Source organism: Carcharodon carcharias, chromosome 16, assembly GCF_017639515.1.
Source record: "Carcharodon carcharias isolate sCarCar2 chromosome 16, sCarCar2.pri, whole genome shotgun sequence".
NCBI classification, from domain to species: Eukaryota; Metazoa; Chordata; class Chondrichthyes; order Lamniformes; family Lamnidae; genus Carcharodon; species Carcharodon carcharias.
Window position 1 is genome coordinate 6,390,124 of NC_054482.1, and position 18,256 is coordinate 6,408,379.

An 18,256-nucleotide genomic window follows, 5' to 3' on the forward strand; every position below is an offset into this window, starting at 1 on the left:
CGTGTGTTTGCTGTGGTGAACTGCACCATCCTAACGTTTGTGTCGAAGGAACAGTTCTCTTCCATTCAAAAACGATCAAGTATGCTATTCTGTTCATGTCCTTTCAACTAACTAATGGTTAAGTGTCCTAGTGTGATCAAAGGTTAATTCATCCTGTGCCAAGCAGGGTGGCCAGAAGCCTTTAAACTAATGAAAAAAAAAATCAGTGTCAGTGTGCCTGAAAACATAGCTGATTCCTTTAAACAGCCTCAGATCTCTAATTTGCAAATATGAAATGAAGCAGAACTGATGAATGAAGAGTATAATTGACAGTACAATTTATATCCTTGAGTTAACATTCTACAGTTTAAGCAGATTGAGAACAGTTCCATTGTGTGCACATCTGAAAAATGTCCTTTAATGTATTGCATGATAAACAACATGTCTACTCAGAGAAACAGAACTGGAAATATCAGGGGCTTACACTTCTGATGGAAGACTGTGAGCGACCTAAGATGTTAACTGGATGCCCTAGCTTTAGCCATGGAATCAATCGCAACATTATTCTTGGTGTGTCTGCTCTGAGTTCTGGTGGTCTATTTCAATGCAAACTGAACAGCTTGCGTTTGTGATCTTATTTCTTACTACTTTGTACAAAGCTGATTGAGGAAATGTGAACTTGGACCAATAGGAGGGATAATGCTGATAACTGTTCCATCTGTGGTGGGGACCTTCTGTTGTGGTGGTTTTAAATGACCAATTTGAAACTATCATAAACATGTTGGCACCACATCCTGTGATAAGATTCCAAGTTGAACGATGCAGAATTTTACTGAGATGCCATGCAATTGCCTTCTGGCTGAGAGCACTGCTTAATGCATATGTTGTGATAATGACACGTTCTGGGGCTGGTATAGATTTGTGGCATTGTTATTATTGGTTATTGGTGCAACTGTTTCAATCTTTTCTCATTCAGTTGCCATGGTTATTGCATCAGTATTTGATACTGAGGATATATTTGCATTGGTGCATTCTTGGATGTGTCTGTTGCTGTTGCAGTCCTTGAAAGATCTGAGGATCCAGGTTGACCTGCAGAGAATGTGAATAGATATTTAAGTATCTAATAATAATGACATTAGCGTGCTGAATGATTTTATTATGTGTCCATGAAATAATATCACAATCCTACATATAGCGCATTAAGCTTCTGTATGTGATAACGCCATTATGAATAGAAGTTGTATTTTTTGTGAAACAAATTATATTTTGTATATGAACAGCGCTTTGATTTAAACAATGACATTGACTACACTAGGTGGTCATTAGTCCCATTATATTTACCCTCAGTTTTCCAAGTAGTAGTCCATGGAGAGCACTCTTAGAGATGTTGATTTGGTGGCTGGTCCTCTTCACGTTATTATGCATGACTGGCAGTTAATATCTTTACAATATCATTAAAACACTTCCTGACATTCACTGAAATTTGTCTATCTCTTGCTGTTGTGTTGAATTACTTGTTTTTTCATTGTGCACCTTCTATTTGTTACTTATCTTTTTGGGTTTCTAATGTCTCTTTTGGTTCTGTGTTGATTTGTGTCTGATTGAGCTTCCATGAATCACCTAGGGACATTAAAGGTAGTCAGTAAATGCAAGTTGTGTGTTCTGAGATTGCAGGAGGGAAATGAGGGAGAATGGCTCATGTGCCAATCCTCTTCATGTGACAGTATCATCGTACATTTTTGATGCCATGTCTCAGTCTGTGCAACTAGTTTCCTTATTTAGGTTTTCAGTCACTTCCACATTTATGATATGTCAATATTATTGCACAGTAACCTTTCAAAATTGTGCAGTTTATTTCTGCTTTGCAACATTATTGGAGTTTTTAAAAAATTTTCCATGTGAAATTATTGTTTGTGATTCATGTCAAGTTATTATTAGTGACGAGGTACTATGCAGGTATATGTGTAAAATTGCACTGTGAACAGAACAGTCATTATTTGCATTTATTTAATGGTAAAGGTGGCTGAATGAGCCCCACATAGCGTGTTCCCTCTCTTTCCAGAAGCATAAAATAAATAGTTGCTAAATTGTGGCTGGAACAGATAAGCCATAAGATGACTGATGGGAGAAACTATACTTGAACACTGGTGTAGCATATTGTGTTCATCAAAGTTTAGCATTAAGGTGTAATTTGGATACATTTCAGAGGAAACTTGCCGCTGCATCTGACCTCTTGATGCTGACATTGGCTGCAAAAACTGAAAATAATTTTGGTTGCTGGAACTGGGATTTGTCATGTTGATGAGAACAGATTCAGTAACAAGTAAAATAACATTGTAATTGGCACAAGGTGGCCTTCATCTGATAGGAAGAGAAAAAAATGATACATTTAACCTTTTCAGCGGGATGCCAGTGCTTCTTCACTTCATGTATATATGAATGATACTGTGTCGAGGCAAAGCTCGTAGCTCAAAATTACCAGTGATGAGTGGGCCAGAAAAGTGGAATAAATATGTTTTAAATTAAACCAGAAAGCCTTTCAAAACAGCCCATTGTATTTTGCTTCTCTCTCCAGATATAACTTTTACCTCATGAAATTCCCATGATTGGAAGATGTGTATTAAATTTCATGAGCCTCAAATGAAATCTTTTCAATTGGTGAGCCACAGCATTACTTAATTAATTATGTGCCTCCAAATTAAGACCAAATTTACTTATCTGATTAAGTTCACAGTTGGCCACGATGCGGAATGATAAACTGCTCCAACATTCAGTCGCTTACAGTAGCTGTCAGTTAAATATTAGGGCTTTGAAGCACCAAATTAGGGCACATTCATATTTATGAATGACTGTCAGCTGCTTGTCCCAACCGGTTTCGTATTTGAGAGGATTGAGTGAACAAGCAAATAAGAAACAAGGACACCCATGCAAGTGACCAGTTGCAAACCCCAACATAGGTTTAACCTGATGTGTTGTTAAATATCTGCTTGGATTTTGACCCAAATTATACCGATTTTTCAAAAACAGGATTGGACTGAGTAATTCTGAAGTGCTTGGTTAAGAGATGCCATGCTGATTAACTGTTAACATTTACCCCATCATTGCACAAGGATGGTGTGCTGTTACATAGAATTTGGTTTAGTCTTCACAAAGTTGAGCTACATTTTTTTTACTGACTTGTGAGTTGGCAGTGGATCTTAACCCTTCAGGAGTCCTGTTTTATTACAGTGATACATTCTACACATTTCAAAACCTTGGCAGCATTGTTGAGCTATGTAACGGCAAAAGATTCCAACCTGAAATGTCCCTCTTGCCTTTCCTGTACTGAATTAATAATGGTCATTTCTTAAGAGAAAGAGAGTCTGTGCTCCATCCAAGGGAATTTTAAAATTATCTCATTTGTCTTATTTGTGAATTTAAATGCATAGGCAACATTTTGCCTGCACTAATTGTGCAAAGTGTATTTCTTCTCCACAACATGCAGATATCTGAAAGATTAGTCATGCAACTGTGTGTGTGCTCCACAACCATTGGGGTGATCTTTCCCCACAAAAGGATTGAAAATTTGATTATTTGGAAAAGGAACACAAGTGTATAAGAAATACACTTTAACTGCATCATATTCTGGAATGGAAGAATTCCTACCTGGAAGATAGCTGAATCCGAGTGTGCTTAATCCTACATCCTCAACTGTAGATAAAGAGGATATATTCCAGTAAATTACTGTCCAAATAGAACAGTAATGTTATCAGTGGAAAATAGGATATGTTTAGCTACTGATTGTTATGACCATTGCTCAACTATCAGCGATGTACCAATGGCTAAAACCCACAAGGGGGCAGGAGAAGCCACATTGTGTTCTGCAGATTCTGTGCCAGTTTTAATAGTGAATCTCTTGACTTTCTAATAATCTGTAGTCAAATATATAACCAGTGTTTTTTTGAAGTTCACAAAATCGAAACTGTTTGATCAGTGGTGGAGATAATTGTTAGTTAAGTTAAATACAAGTAAAGCTGGGGTCACAATATTTAGTGGCGGGGTGGGGTGGTGGGGGGTGGGGGGTGGTGGGAGTGGTTCGGGGATTCAGGGATTCAGGGAGGGAGCACGGGTCTGCAGCCAGGAAACCCAGAAATGCATAGGCCTTGTCAAATTAACCTGTGCATCCTCATCAGTATATTTTCATTCCATTCCCTAACTGGCAACCATCCCGTTTGATAAGCTGACCAGCTCAGAAAACCTGGAGAAGGCAGCCATGGCTGGGTTCTGCTGAGTGGGCAGCTGTAATAACCTTGGAGTGCAGGGCAGGTTTCTAGTAAGAAACAGTAAACTTTATTTACAGGGCTCCTGATGAAGCTACAAGCTTATACCAAAACCAAGACCAGAAAAGCTCCACCCCTAAGCTTGCCCCCGCTTAGGACTGATTCGTCTGTACAGTCATGTGATCCCCAAAATGGTACAAAAGGTTTAACTTGCAATTACTACATTCCTCCCCCTTTAATTTTGTTTTACCGTTCTCATTTACAAAAATATCTTAACCCATATCCTATACAATTATATATAGTTCATGCAATTATAAATTTAGGCTTTGAAGAGGTTTTCTGATTCAGATAGAGCGACGCAACTCTGCAACTTGAGATTCTTCCATTGGATTGATTTGACCAGGAACTGCAGCATCAGGGACATTCTTAGACAATGGCTGTTCTGAATTATTTACTTCAGCAGAGACATCAGATATGTCTATTCTCTGTCGATCTGACACCTCAGGGATCAAAGGTTCGACTTCGATTTCAGGTGGAGTAATTGGTTGTTGGAGGGTTTCATGACTTCTGAGATGATCCATGTGTTTCCTAATAATCCTGTTTTCCACTTCCACTGGATATGACAAAGATCTTTTTTAAGAGACGATTGTACCAAAATTGTCTCCCCCCCATGGTATATTCTCGACTTTTACTGTGAACATCATGATTCACTTTCTGACCACTCTGATTCTTTCCCACCTTCCCCTCTAAATTAGGGAATATTAGACTCAATCTTGTACGAAGTCAGCATTTCATTAGCAATTCAGAACTCATGGTTGCATGAGGAGATAGTTGAACAGAAATCTTGAAATTCATGTTTCTAACGTTCCCATGGATAGTTTCTTCATGCCTGTTTTAAAGGTTTGTACTGCTCTTCCTGCTAACCCATTGGATGAGGGATGATTCGGTGCTGTTTTGACATGTTTAATCCCATTTTGGTTCACGAATCTTTGTAATTCAGTACTTGTGAAAGCAGTAACATTATCTGACATTATAACTTCTGGTAGGCCATGTACACTAAAACGTTGGCGCAGTTTTTCAATAGTTGCACATGATGTAGGTGATCTCACTACATACACATCCATCCACTTTGTGTGTCAATGATCACTAAAAACAAAGTACCTAAAAATGGACCTACATAATCTACATGTAGTCTAACCCAAGGTTGACCAGGCCACTCCCACGGATGCAATATTGCTGAAACAGGAAACTTCTGCTCTTGCTGACACTGGAGACAGTGTTTCACCATTTTTTCTATATCACTGTATAGACCTGGTCACCAGATGTAACTTCGCGCAAGCAGCTTCATTTTCCAAATACCAGGATGCGCACTAAGAAGCTCTGTCAATAGTGGTTCTCCTCCTTGCAAAGGGATAAAGACTCTTGCTCCTCATAACAAGATACCATCTTGACCACTCAGTTCAAATTTACGGACATAGAATGGTTTTAATTCTTCGGAGACTTGTGCATTTGACCATCCCTGCAATACCTATTCACAGATGCTTGATAAAATTGGATCCCGATTTGTCCAATTCTTTGTCTGTTTCGCACAGGCTGGTGAGGAATACAGGAAATTCAGCACAAGTACTACCTCTTGAGGTACTGGAGCATGTGTAATGCATGTGTAATGCTACCTGGCAAAGGGAGAGGCCTGAGGGCATTTCCATTTGCTATATGCACACCCAGATAGTGCATAAAAGTATACGCATATGCCGACATTAATTAAAGCCCATCTTTGAATTCTAGCAGAAGCTATTGATGGGATTGCCTTATCTTCACTAAACAAACCCAACAGTGGTTTGTGATCTGACACCTTGGTGAATTATCGACCATGCAAATATTGATGGAACTTCTTTACTCCAAAGATAATAGATAAGCCCTCTTTTTAAATTTGTGAGTAACCTTTCTCGGCTGCGGAGAGGATTCTGGATACGTATCCTATTGGTTTTTCATCCTACATCTTGTGTGACAATAATGCTCCCACTCCATAGGGAGATGCATCACAAGTGAACATTAATCCTTTTGATGGGTCATAGTGCAATAGCATGACGTGTGCAAAAACTTCTTGACTTTTATGAAGGCTTCCTCTTGCTGTGCCTTCCAGGACTCTCTGTGTTTCTTCAATAGTAAGTGTAAAGAGGCTAACACTGTGGATAGATTAGGCAAGAATTGACCGTAATAATTTACCATGCTCAGTGACACTGGTAGGGGAGGGCACCTCCTTGATTGCCCTGACTTTCCCCTCTAATGGATGCAATCCTTGGGCATCCACTGTATGGCCCAAATACATGACTTCAGTTGCTTGGAAAGTGCACTTCTCTTTTTTTAAACCTACGCCAGTGCCCAAAAACCTCTTTTCAGGATCTCTTCTAGGTTGGCCAAATGTCCTGCTTCCATTGATCCTGTGATCAGGATGTCATCCAGGTACACTATAACTCAGGGAACTCCTTGTAGGCTTTCCACGGTTCTTTGGAAAATCACACAGGCCAATGACACACCAAAGGTGTGTATATTGGTACAGGCCTTGTGCCTGTTTATGGTGACATACCCTCTGGATGTGTTGTCCAGCTCTAGTTGTTGATATGCATGGCTCATGTCCAGTTTAGTGTAGGAGCTTCCTCCTGCAAGGTTAATCTACAGATCTTCAGTCCTTGGGATTGGGTTTCTGTCCAATTTGGCAGCCTTGTTCACAGTTAATTTGTAATCTCCTCAGATGCGGATGGTTTGATCTGGTTTCATCACAGGGATTATGGGTGCTGCCCGTTCTGAAAGTTGGACTGGCTGCGTTATTCCTAACTTCGCCAAATGGCACAATTCCTCATCCACCTTCTCTTTCAGAGCATAAGGCAGAGCTCTGGCCTTACTTCAGAATCCTCATATATTTTAGTTTGTAGACCTTTTATTTTTCCCAACTCATCTTGGAATGCTCTGTCATACTTTTTTAATAACTCAGGATTTCTTACTGTTCTAACCTGAAACATTTCTGGCCAGTTGAAATTAATTTCTTTCAACCAATCACAGCCCAAAAGGCTAGGTCCTTCACCTGTTACAACAATTACTAGCAGCTGGCTGTCTGTTGCCTGTAAGATACAGGTACAGAGGTGATGCCTTTTACCTGTATTGCCTCTCCAGTGTATGTTTTTACCTGAGCCGTGATTTGCTCCAAACTCAATGGCTGGGAACCTTCTCTGAGGTATTTAAAGGTATGTTCTCCCACCACTGTGGTCAATGCTCCTGTGTGCACCTCCATGACCAGCGGCTTCACATTTTCTTGAAAGGTAACGGTGATTGGTTCAGTTTTCCTGGCCTTGAGATTATGTCGGGAATAAATGTCAGGATCAGCAGCTTCTGGTTCATCTATACTGTGCACTTCATTCAAGTTGACCTGATGTCTGAATGGCTGTCTTGATCTTGCCTGCACTGTTTTACAACATGCCCCTTTTTGTGACAGTAATGGCATTCTGCCTCTTTAAATCTGCAGGTTTCCAGTACATGATTATCCGCCCCCCCCACCACCGGTAACACTTTAATTTCTGAATTACTGGTGAGCTGCTTCCAGTATTTATTTTTTTGAGCAGTAGGGAACGTGTCACGCCTCACTGTAGCCTCCTTGCTCTTCGCACCATGCCTGGCAGCAGGTTCCCACCCTAACTGCAGAACAGCACCATGTTGCACTCACTGCAAAGCCTGCGAGTCCCCCTCAGCACTCTCCATTACTAGCGCTATCTCCATGGCGCGCTTCAGGTCTGTCACAACTTCTGCAAGTAAACGGCTGTGAACGGCATAATTGATTATGCCGCAAACCAAACAATCTTGCAACATATTGTTTAGAGTATCACCGAAGTCATAACGCTCCATTAACTGTGTTAACTCCACGATGTACATTATGCTTGACTCATCGGGGGCCCTTACTCTAGATTTGAACTTGAATCTTTGCATGATCAGCCATGGTTTAGGCTGAAAATGCACCTTCACAAGGTCTACTAGTTCGGTGAAGGATCTGGAATTTGGTACATTCGGAGCTGTCGGGCTACAGATTAGTTTATACATTTTACCCCCACAGACACTTAGGAGAATTGCCTTCTGTTATTTCAATTGCCAGATAGTAGAAACCTAGGTGCTCTATGTACTGACTCCAATCGTCGATGGATGAGCAGTACGGGTCAATTCTGCTGAAGCGAGGTATTGCTGGTCAGTGTGCTTTCCCTTCTTCCCTTAAAAATCCATGAGGCGAGCTGCAGCGTTAGAGCTATTTACCCTCGTCGCCAACTGTAACAAACTTCAAGTGAAGGGCAGGTTTCTTGTAAGAAACAGTAAACTTGATTTATGGAGCTCCTGAAGAAGCTACATGCTTGTACCAAGACCAAGGCTAGAAAAACTCTGCTGCTAAGATTACCTGCGCTTAGGGCTGATTCGCCTGCACAATCACATGATCGCCGTAATAGCATGAAAAGTTTAACGTACAATTACTGCTGTGGAAAGAGCAGGGTGCAGAAGGTTTGGAGGATTGACGGGAAACATTCCTGCTCCTTCAGGCCCACAAGCATTGTTCTAAAAATGCTGGGCTGCTGGATCTGGTAGCTTCCACCTCTCTTTGGCTGCCAACCTTGGGAAACCTACCCACAGCTGTTAAATTCAGATCGCTCCCAGAATTGGAGGAATGTAGCCTCATTTATTTCTGGTAACCAGTGACTCTCCTCTCCAGAGCAGGTTACTTAGAAAGCCCAGCCCTTGCTGTGGTTAACCAGGAAGAAGGTGTCATGGTGGGTTGGATTTGGGTTACCCTTTAATTCCAAATTTAATCAGCCCACACCGCACATAGTATCTGAATTGCCGCATTTGATTTCCCAATTCAGGTTGACAACTACTTGGGGCTGACTGTTCATAATCCAAATCATGAATGTTATGTTCAGGCTTGTTTAGCTCCATTTGGTGCGATCAGCAACGGTCACCTTTCTGCAAGATTCATTTTGAAAAGCGTTCAATGTGCTGTTAGGCTAGGGACTTCAGGCATGTGTGTGTACCGTACAGGGCTAATCGTCAAAAGAAACAGGTCTGGGACTCGAGCAGATCACTTGCTAGAGATAGTTAAGTAACCTGGGTGCTTGTAGGGAGAGCAAGTAAGCTTTTGTGTTGTAATGGATTGTTGGTATATTTGAATAAGCAGGAATGGCCAAACTAGAGGTCATGCCTATGAGATTTTTAGGCAAATAGTCTAGTTGGATGCTAGAAAATACTTTGTAGCAAGGGAATTTGTCAAGCTCCTGATAGAACGTTGTCAGTTAAAAATACAGAAAAATCCCCGTTTACTCCTTTTATCGGGGTTCCTGCCCCACTTGTGGTAAAGTCACAGCCATAGAGCACATACAGCTGTGAGCAAGTTCCTGTACATGGCTTTGTTCACTCTTTCAGTATATTTATATCTTCAGTTTCTCTCAAGAAACGTTGTCAATTTAACAGTAATGGGGATTTTATGGTGGTTTGCCCTATGGCTGGAGAGCCAGCAAAAAACCCACGTTGTCTCTTTTGGGGAAGGTCCACCGAATCATGAGCCAATCAGGCAGTTGAGAGGCCACCGACAGGCATCCACTGGATCAGGACCCGTTGGGGGGGCGGGGTGGAGTCCCGCTCGCCGAAAGCTGCCAGCCAATCAGAGGCCCAGGGTGGCTGCTGCCAGAACAACGGCCACCAGGAGCTCAGGACCACAGACCGGACCCAGGCCAGAGGTAAGTAATGATAGGAGGGATTTCATGGTTTGGGGGTCATGGGGGAGGGGATTGTTTGGGGGGGATCAGAAGCAAGAGCAGGGGATTGGTTCTCGGCAGGTCCCCTCCGTTCAGATGCCAAGCCCCTCAAACTGACACTAAGTGCCTTTGAATGAGAGACCCTTCCACCCACAACCGCTCCCCCACAACCCCCACACCCCCACCCCTTCACCGGCTTGCCCACTGCTGGATTATTATTCATGGTAGCGGGATGCGGTCCTTAAGTAGCCATTAATTGTCTACTTAAGGGCCTCAATTGGCAGCGGAGCAGAAAGGCCGACCATGGGCCTTCCCACCATGGACTTAATCAGGATGGAGACAGGAAGGTGGTCCCCACCCACCACCATCCTGCCTGATTAAATGCCCTCCCCTCTTCCAAACACAAGGGAGAATAGAAGATTCCGCCCAATGGTCAGTTAAGACCTTAAAAACGCTACTGTGTAACATTCTCTCTCTATAGAAACATCAAAAAAAGTAGTTTCAAAAAAAGCTATTTATAGTTATTGCTGTTAAAACACTCGCTTTTTTTTATCATCGTTAGTGCAAACTTAGACCATAGTGAATAAGAAAGTGTGTATTGATTCAAAAGCACAAAACCTTGAAGCGCTTTCTGAGGATTGTCAGCTTTCCATATGGACAGATTCAAGGTACACACTAGCACTTGCACCACAACTCAAAGGTATGCCAATGTACCACCCCCACCGTGCTAGGTGTACTCATAGAAATCATAGAAAATTTAATGACACAGAAGTAGGCTGTTTGGCCCATCACATCCATGCTGTGCACTGTTCTCAACATGCTTGAATAATCTAAAATTAATATGGATTGAAGAGATGTCAAACAGACCTTCAATTTGCAGCAAGTATTTTAATGCAATAGAATTAGACAGAATTTTAATGCAAAGTTATGATGAGACCATAATTAAAACCATTTGTTGATAGCCAATCACAGCTGTGGCGCAGAATGAGTGGCCCAGGGGCTTTTTATACTACTGGGATATCCAATGCACAATTCACCTGCACTGTATTCTCAAAGTAATAATGCCAAAGGGTTGTCAGTGCACCTTTATTACTGTGTTATTATACACACTAAAATTGCCAATAAAAGTAAAAGGGGAATTTTAACCCTGGGTGTCTGGCTGGTGAAACTGTGGGTTTGTCCTTGTAGAAGGTGCTGAGAGAGGCTAGGTTACTTTTTTAACAGCCTCCCCAGTGCATTTTCTTTTACTCATTCAAGGGATGTGGTTGTCACTGACTAGGCCAGCATTTATGCCCATCCCTGATTGCTCTTGAGAAGGTGGTGGTGAGCTGCTTTCTTGAACCGCTGCAGTCCATGAGGTGTAGGTACAACCACAGTGCTGTTAGGGGGAGGCGGTGGTGTAGTGGCATTGTCACTGGACTAGTAATCCAGAGACCCGGGATAATGCTCTGGAGACTCGGGTTCGAATTTGAATTCAATCAAATATCTGGAATTAAAAGTCTAATGAGGACCATGAAATCATGTTGGTTGTGATAAAAACCCATCTGCTTCACTAATGTCCTTTATGGAAGGAAATGTGCCATCCTTACCTGGCCTGGCCTACATGTGACTCCAGATCCCTAGCAAAACTGCCATCAGTGGGAATCAGGGGGAAATTCCCCACTGGTTGGAGTCATACCTAGCACAAAGGAAGATGATTGTGGTTGTTAGGGGTCAGTCATCTCAGCTCCAGGACATCACTGCAGGAGTTCCTCAGGGTAGTGTCCTCGACCCCAACCATCTTCAGCTGCTTTATCAGTGACCTTCCTTCCATCATAAGGTCAGAAGTGGGGATGTTCGCTGATGATTGCGCAGTGTTCAGCACCATTCACAACTCCTCAGATGCCCAAATGTAGCAAGACCTGGACAATATCCAGGCTTGGGCTGACAAATGGTAAGGAACATTCATGCCACACAAGTGCCAGGCAATGACCATGTCCAAACAAGAGAGAATCCTGCCATCACCCCTTGATGTTCAATGGCATTACCATCACTGAATTCCCCACTATCAACATCCTGGGGATTACCGTTGACGAGAAACTGAACTGGACTAGCCATACAAATACTGTGGCTATAAGAGCAGGTCAGAGGCAGGTCAGCTGATAAAGCAGCTGAAGATGGTTGGGTCTAGGACACTATCCTGAGGAACTCCTGCAGTAATGTCCTGGAGCTGAGATGACTGAACTCCAACAACCACAACCATCTTCCTTTGTGCTTGGTATGACTCATTAGCGTCAAGTAACTCTCCTCCTGACTCCCCAAAGCCTGTCCACCATCTACAAGGCACAAGTCAGGAGTGTGATGGAATTCTCCCCACTTGCCTGGATGAGTGCAGCTCCCACAATGCTCAAGAAGCTTGACACCATCCAGGGCAAAGCAGCCCACTTGATTGGCACCCCATCCACAAACATTCACTCCCTCCACCACCGCAGAAGCATACGATCGACAATATACACTGCAGGAATTCACTGAGGCTCCCTTGACAGCACCTTTGAAACCCATAACCACCACCATCTAGAAGGACAAGGGCAGGAAATAGATGGGAACACCAGCACCTAGAAGTTGCCCTGCAAGCCACTCATCATTCTGCCTTGGAAATATATCGCCGTTCCTTCACTGTCACTGGGACAAAATCCTGGAACTCCCTTCCTAACAGCACTGTGGGTGTACCTGTGGGTTCAAGGAGGCAGTTCACCACCACCTTCTCAAGGGCAACTAGGGATGGGCAATAAGTGCTGGCCTAGCCAGTGAAGCCCACATCCTGTGAATGAATTTTAATAAAAAGGCCCACAGCAATGTGGTTGATTCTTACATGCCCTCGGAAATGGTCTATCAAGCCACTCAGTTATATCAAACCGCTAAAAACACATCAACTGTTGTGAGCTGCCTGCTCAACTGCACTGAGCCTCCAGAGACATCTCGCGTGGATTCCAGCGAACACAGACCAGGCCTCCCAGGCAGCAGTGCAATAAATTGGCGGAGGGGTTTTGGACAGGTTTTGTGAATGTGCTTTGTGAGGGTGGGAACAGGGTGTAGGGGGTTGGGCAGGGGGGGAAGAGAATGTGCGGAGTGGATGAAAGAGCTTGGGGGTAGCAGCAGCACAAACCTGCTCTTCACTGCCTTAAGGGAGCACCCATTCTCGTTTTAACATGTAGTTGTAAAGGACTCTTATTCTTCCCTGTCAGGTCTAATAAAGTGGAGCGTCTATAGGAGACACTGCACCCTGTCGGACGTTAACATGTCTGTGGTGTCTGATTGACATGTATTCCGGAGGCTCCTGCCTGAGTCAGGCTGGCAGCTTCAACTATGCAAAAAAAAATCAATGGTGTTAAAATTGCTGCAGGAGTGACAACAGAATGGCAGGCTTTATTAACTTCTGTTCCATTCAGTTTCTGATGGGTGGATGGCGCTAAAAGTAACCCCAACAGGTTTACAAGTGATTTTGTCTTCTCTGCAGTGCTTTCTCCTTCCTACCATATATCGCACATGATTCCTTATCTACATCCTATAGGTTATACTTCACTTGTTGCTGCTTTGTTTTTAAATGATATCCTTATAGCTGTGACCCTGTTCACCAGCTGAATCCCAGTAGCACTGGTGAACCTGGCAGATGTTCCATTCCCCTCTGGTGCTGCAGATTAGGGATGGTGGGTAACTCAATGGGACGGCACATCCCTCACTAGATGCTTTGACCTTTGACCAGCAGAAGGTGAGCCCTCAGGACAGTTCACTAGGACAATTGACCTTGTTGCACAAATAAACTATGGCATCAGAATTATTGTGATAATTGTGCTGTTCATGGTTGATACTTCTCGAAGAAAATGTGAGGGCTGACTATCAGTTTAAAAAGTTGTACCAGATGTATAATTGAAGGAATTAGCATTGAAAGGGAAGAGGTTCTAAGTGGTCTGGCAGGCTTAAAAGTAGATAAATCTCCAGGCCCGGATGAAATGTATCCCAGGCTGTTGAGTGAGGCAAGGGAGGAGATAGCAGGGGCGCTGGCAATAATTTTCAATATCTCTGGCCACAGGCGAGGTGCCAGAGGACAGGCAATGTGGTACCATTATTCAGGAAGGGAGGAAGGGATAAACCAGGGAACTACAGGCCGGTCAGTCTAACCTCTGTGTTGGGGAAACTATTGGAAGCAATTCTGAGGGACAGAATTAATCTACAGTTGGAGAGGCAGGGATTAATCAAGGCCAGTCAGCGTGGTTTTGTTAAGGGGAGGTCATGTCTGACCAATTTGATTGAATTTTCCGAAGAGATGACCAGGTGTGTAGTTGAGGGCAATGCATTTGACGTAGTCTACTTGGACTTCAGCAAGGCTTTTGATAAGGTCCTGCATGGGAGATTGATAATGAAGGTAAGAGCCCATGGGATCAAAGGCAGTTTGGCAAATTGGATCCAGAATTGGCTGAGTGGCAGGAAGCAGAGGATGATGTTTGAAGGGTGTTTTTGTGACTGGATGCCTGTGTCCATTGGGGTTCCATAGAGATTGGTGTTGAGCCCCTTGCTGTTTGTGGTGTATATAAATGATTTAGACTTGAATGTAGGACGGTTGATCAGTAAGTTTGCAGATGACATGAAAATTGGTGGGCTGGTAAATAGTGAGGAGGATAGCCTTAGATTACAGGAGGATATAGATGGGCTGATCAGTGGCAAATGGAATTTAATCCGGATAAATGTGAGTTGATGCACTTGGGCAGGACAAACAAGGCACGGGAATACAGGATGAATTGGAGGACCCTGGGAAGTACCGAGGATCAGAGGAACATTGTTGTGCATGTCCACTGGCCCTTAAGGTAGCAGGACAGGTAGATAAGGTGGTTAAGAAGGCATATGCGTTACTTGCCTTTATTAGCTGAGGCATAGAATATAAGAGCAGGGAGGTTATGCTGGAACTGCATGAAACGCCGGTTCGGCCACAACTAGAGTATTGCGTGCAGTTTTGGAATCCGCATTATAGGAAGAATGTGTAGAGAGAGTGCAGAGGAGATTTACCAGGATGTTGCCTGGGCTGGAGAGTTTTAGTTATGAGGAGAGATTGGATAGACTGGGGTTATTTTCCCTGGAGCATAGGAGATTGAAGGGGGACATGATTGAGGTGTATAAAATTATGAGGGGCATAGATAGGGTAGACAGGAAAGAACTTTTCCTCTTGGTGAAGGGATCAATAACCAGGGGGGCATATATTTAAGGTAAGGGGCAGGAGGTTTAGAGGGGATGTGAGGGAGAATTTTTTCACCCAGAGGGTGGTGGGAATCTGGAACTCACTGTCTGAAAGGGTGGTAGAGGCAGAAACCTTCATAACATTTAAGAAGTATTTGGATGTGCACTCGCGATGCCATGGCGTACAAGGTTATGGGCCTAGTGCTGGAAAAAGGGATTAGAATAGTTAGGTACTTGTTTGACCAACGCAGACTCAATGGTCAGAAGGGTCTTTTACTGTGCTGTAGACCTCCAAGACTCTGTGACATGATGCTTTGATATAATGATGTTCTGAAAACCCAATCTTATTGTAACTTTCATCACTCATGGAAGATTATGTTCTCCTCTTTAATTATAATGGATAAGGTTAAATCCTCCAGTCTAAGCTCAAATCAGCCAATCAACACTGCAGTTGCTACCATAAATAACCAAACAGCTTTAAATCTCTCTTTGAACTGTGACTCTGTAACCTTGGTCGTGTCCTACAGCACTTGGTGGGACATGGGCAAATGGAAGTCTATGTACCAGTGATCTGTTCCTCGTGTATGATGTTTATTTTTCTGTTGATTTTGACCACGATTTCACCTGAAACACTGTGGGAAATTTTAGGAGGGAACCCAAACACTGTGGACTGAATCTTACTGCGGGCTTTGGAACCCTGATTTTGCAGTGAAAAGTGGGTGCTGAGCCCTCTTTGGACCATGGAGCCGCTGGTTTTGATGCCCCATGTGGCGGCTGGCCAAGTATCAGTGGCCTCGTAAAATGGCCCTTAATTATGCAAATCGGCTGCTTGCTTCCCTGGACAGCAATGGGGAGCCACCCCGACAAGGCTTTCCACTATTTTGCTGACCGTGCCCCCTCCTCCCATACACCGCCCCCCCCGGACCCCATCCTCCATTCCTGCCACGCGGGTCGGTAAAATTCAGCCCTGCATTTGTGCAGCACTGCACTTTGAGAAAGTTGATCATCTTACCAACCTTGCGAAGGACTGAGGGTGGCACGTGTTTCTGTTTGTGCTTGACGACTCTCACTGAATTGTTTTAATCTCCTTTCTGTTACAGAAGCAACAACGCCTGCCTTCACAGTGACCAGCAATGTAGGTAAGTACACAATTTTACCTGAATCAAGCATAGTCACCTCACATACAGTTGGTGGTCATTCTGTAATGGGTAGCCACACTCCTATATGCCGATGTCTTAAATTGAAAATCAACACCATTATGTTTTCAGTAACAACACTGATGATCTTAATAAGCAAGTCTCAGATATCTGAGAAACAGAGGTCTGTTTTAGAGAATAGAATAACATTTACAATTGAATAAAAGCTTATTTGTTAATATGTTTTTGTATTGGGGACAGCTGTTTACATATAATGCAAAAATCATTAGGAACCTAAACAAGTTTAAAGTATTCAGATAATATTATGGTCTAATTTAAATGTGTTTCTGGAATGTTTGATTACCAATGTACCAAAGCTATCTCTGAAAGTGAGGAAATCACTTCTTACATTCAATTAAGAAGATTATTCTTCTTCAGGTTCATTCTCCACACATTTAGACCTCCACAGATTATTTCCATCACCCACTGGGGAGAAATGTAATATCACAGTTCAATGTTCTTTGAGAAAATTTGTTCACTGTTTGCTCCTTGAAAGCCCAAGATATTCACCCATTGTTGAAAATAATATTTCACAGCCCCTTGGCCCCTTGAATAATTTAAGAGCTGTTGGAAAACAGTAATAATTGTGAATTTATGAGGGAGAATTACTACATTGTTCCAGTGTGTCCATATTGTTGCTGGATGCATGGCCAATCCTCCCTTCAATAGGAAACAATGACTTGAAAACTCCAGTCCTCAGTTAATATTATTTCCCACTTTCAATGGCGTCACAGCAGAGAAATGTTTTGACCACCACAAATATGTAACATTCATACAATGAACAGCATTAATCATCTCAAGTTGCATCATTAATATAATACTTGAATGGAAATTAAGGGGGCATGGTGGATTTTAACTCAATGGGAATGTGGTGAGGGGGTGGTTAAAATGGAGTGCCCTCATTTCACTGCGTTTGGTGGATGTCTCACCACCTTCCAAATAAAGTCAGGAGCCTCACTCCCTAAATACTTATCAGATTCCTGTGACATAGGATGCTGATAACCCACCTGTCCCGTTCAATAAAACCTCGTGTGTGGGCAGTGGAGTCCCGTCCCCATGCAATTCAAATCTGCAGGAGTCCTCCTGTGGGCCCCACAAAGAAAGTCTGGACCTCTGTTGCCCCAGTGCCCACCCATGGAGACCCAACTGAAAACCTCACCCGCAACTGAGCTGGTTGCTGGTGAGCCTTCCCTTAGTGCTGGTGGTTGCACATCTGCCAGTAGCGACACTGACCAGCAGCGTATGGATGAAATTTGGGAGTCATGTGACTGTTGGGCACCATTTGAACTGGCCCAACAACCCTCCTGCAGAAACCGCTCAGGTTAAAAAAAACACCCTTAAGCCTAAAAGGTACTGCAGATCTGCAGTGTTTCTGGTGGAGCAGTAATCTTAATGCTGCTATCAACTTTGTCCAGCGCTATAAGAGGGTTTCAGACATGCTTAAAGGTGAGTAGTGCGAGGTATTACAACTTTACTGTTGTATGGATCCGGGCAGGCGATACCTGATTCACTTTCGCATCAGGGATTATTACACGCTAATTTTAATGTTCCCACAACCAGATAGAATGTACCCTTCAAACTCTATGCAGACTTTACAGGGACTTTTAATCTCAGTTTCCCTGCAGCAGGTTGATGTAAGTATAGCAAAAAAAAACAACGAATCCCACAGTTTAGGTTTCTTGAACAGCTGCTTTTACCAGGATTAATTTACGGTCAACATTCACAAGAAGAAACCAGGAGATTCTTTTTTTTATTCTTCTTGTCAAAATAGCTTTACTTTTCCCTTGTGCGAAATGTAAGCACACAGGCAAGTTTCAAATCCTTGTCTACA

The 18,256-nt window shown here is 43.0% G+C and overlaps 1 protein-coding gene across 11 annotated transcripts in view; it reads left to right on the forward strand.

Annotated features, from left to right (window-relative positions):
- Positions 1 to 18,256, forward strand: part of ptprc (protein tyrosine phosphatase receptor type C) — a 167,253-nt gene that overhangs the window by 47,518 nt on the left and 101,479 nt on the right. For all 11 annotated transcript variants that reach the window (XM_041208255.1, XM_041208256.1, XM_041208257.1 and 8 more), the window contains one exon: positions 16,330 to 16,368. In XM_041208255.1, the coding sequence (XP_041064189.1) occupies positions 16,330 to 16,368 (39 nt within the window). The remainder of the gene's footprint in view (positions 1 to 16,329; positions 16,369 to 18,256) is intronic.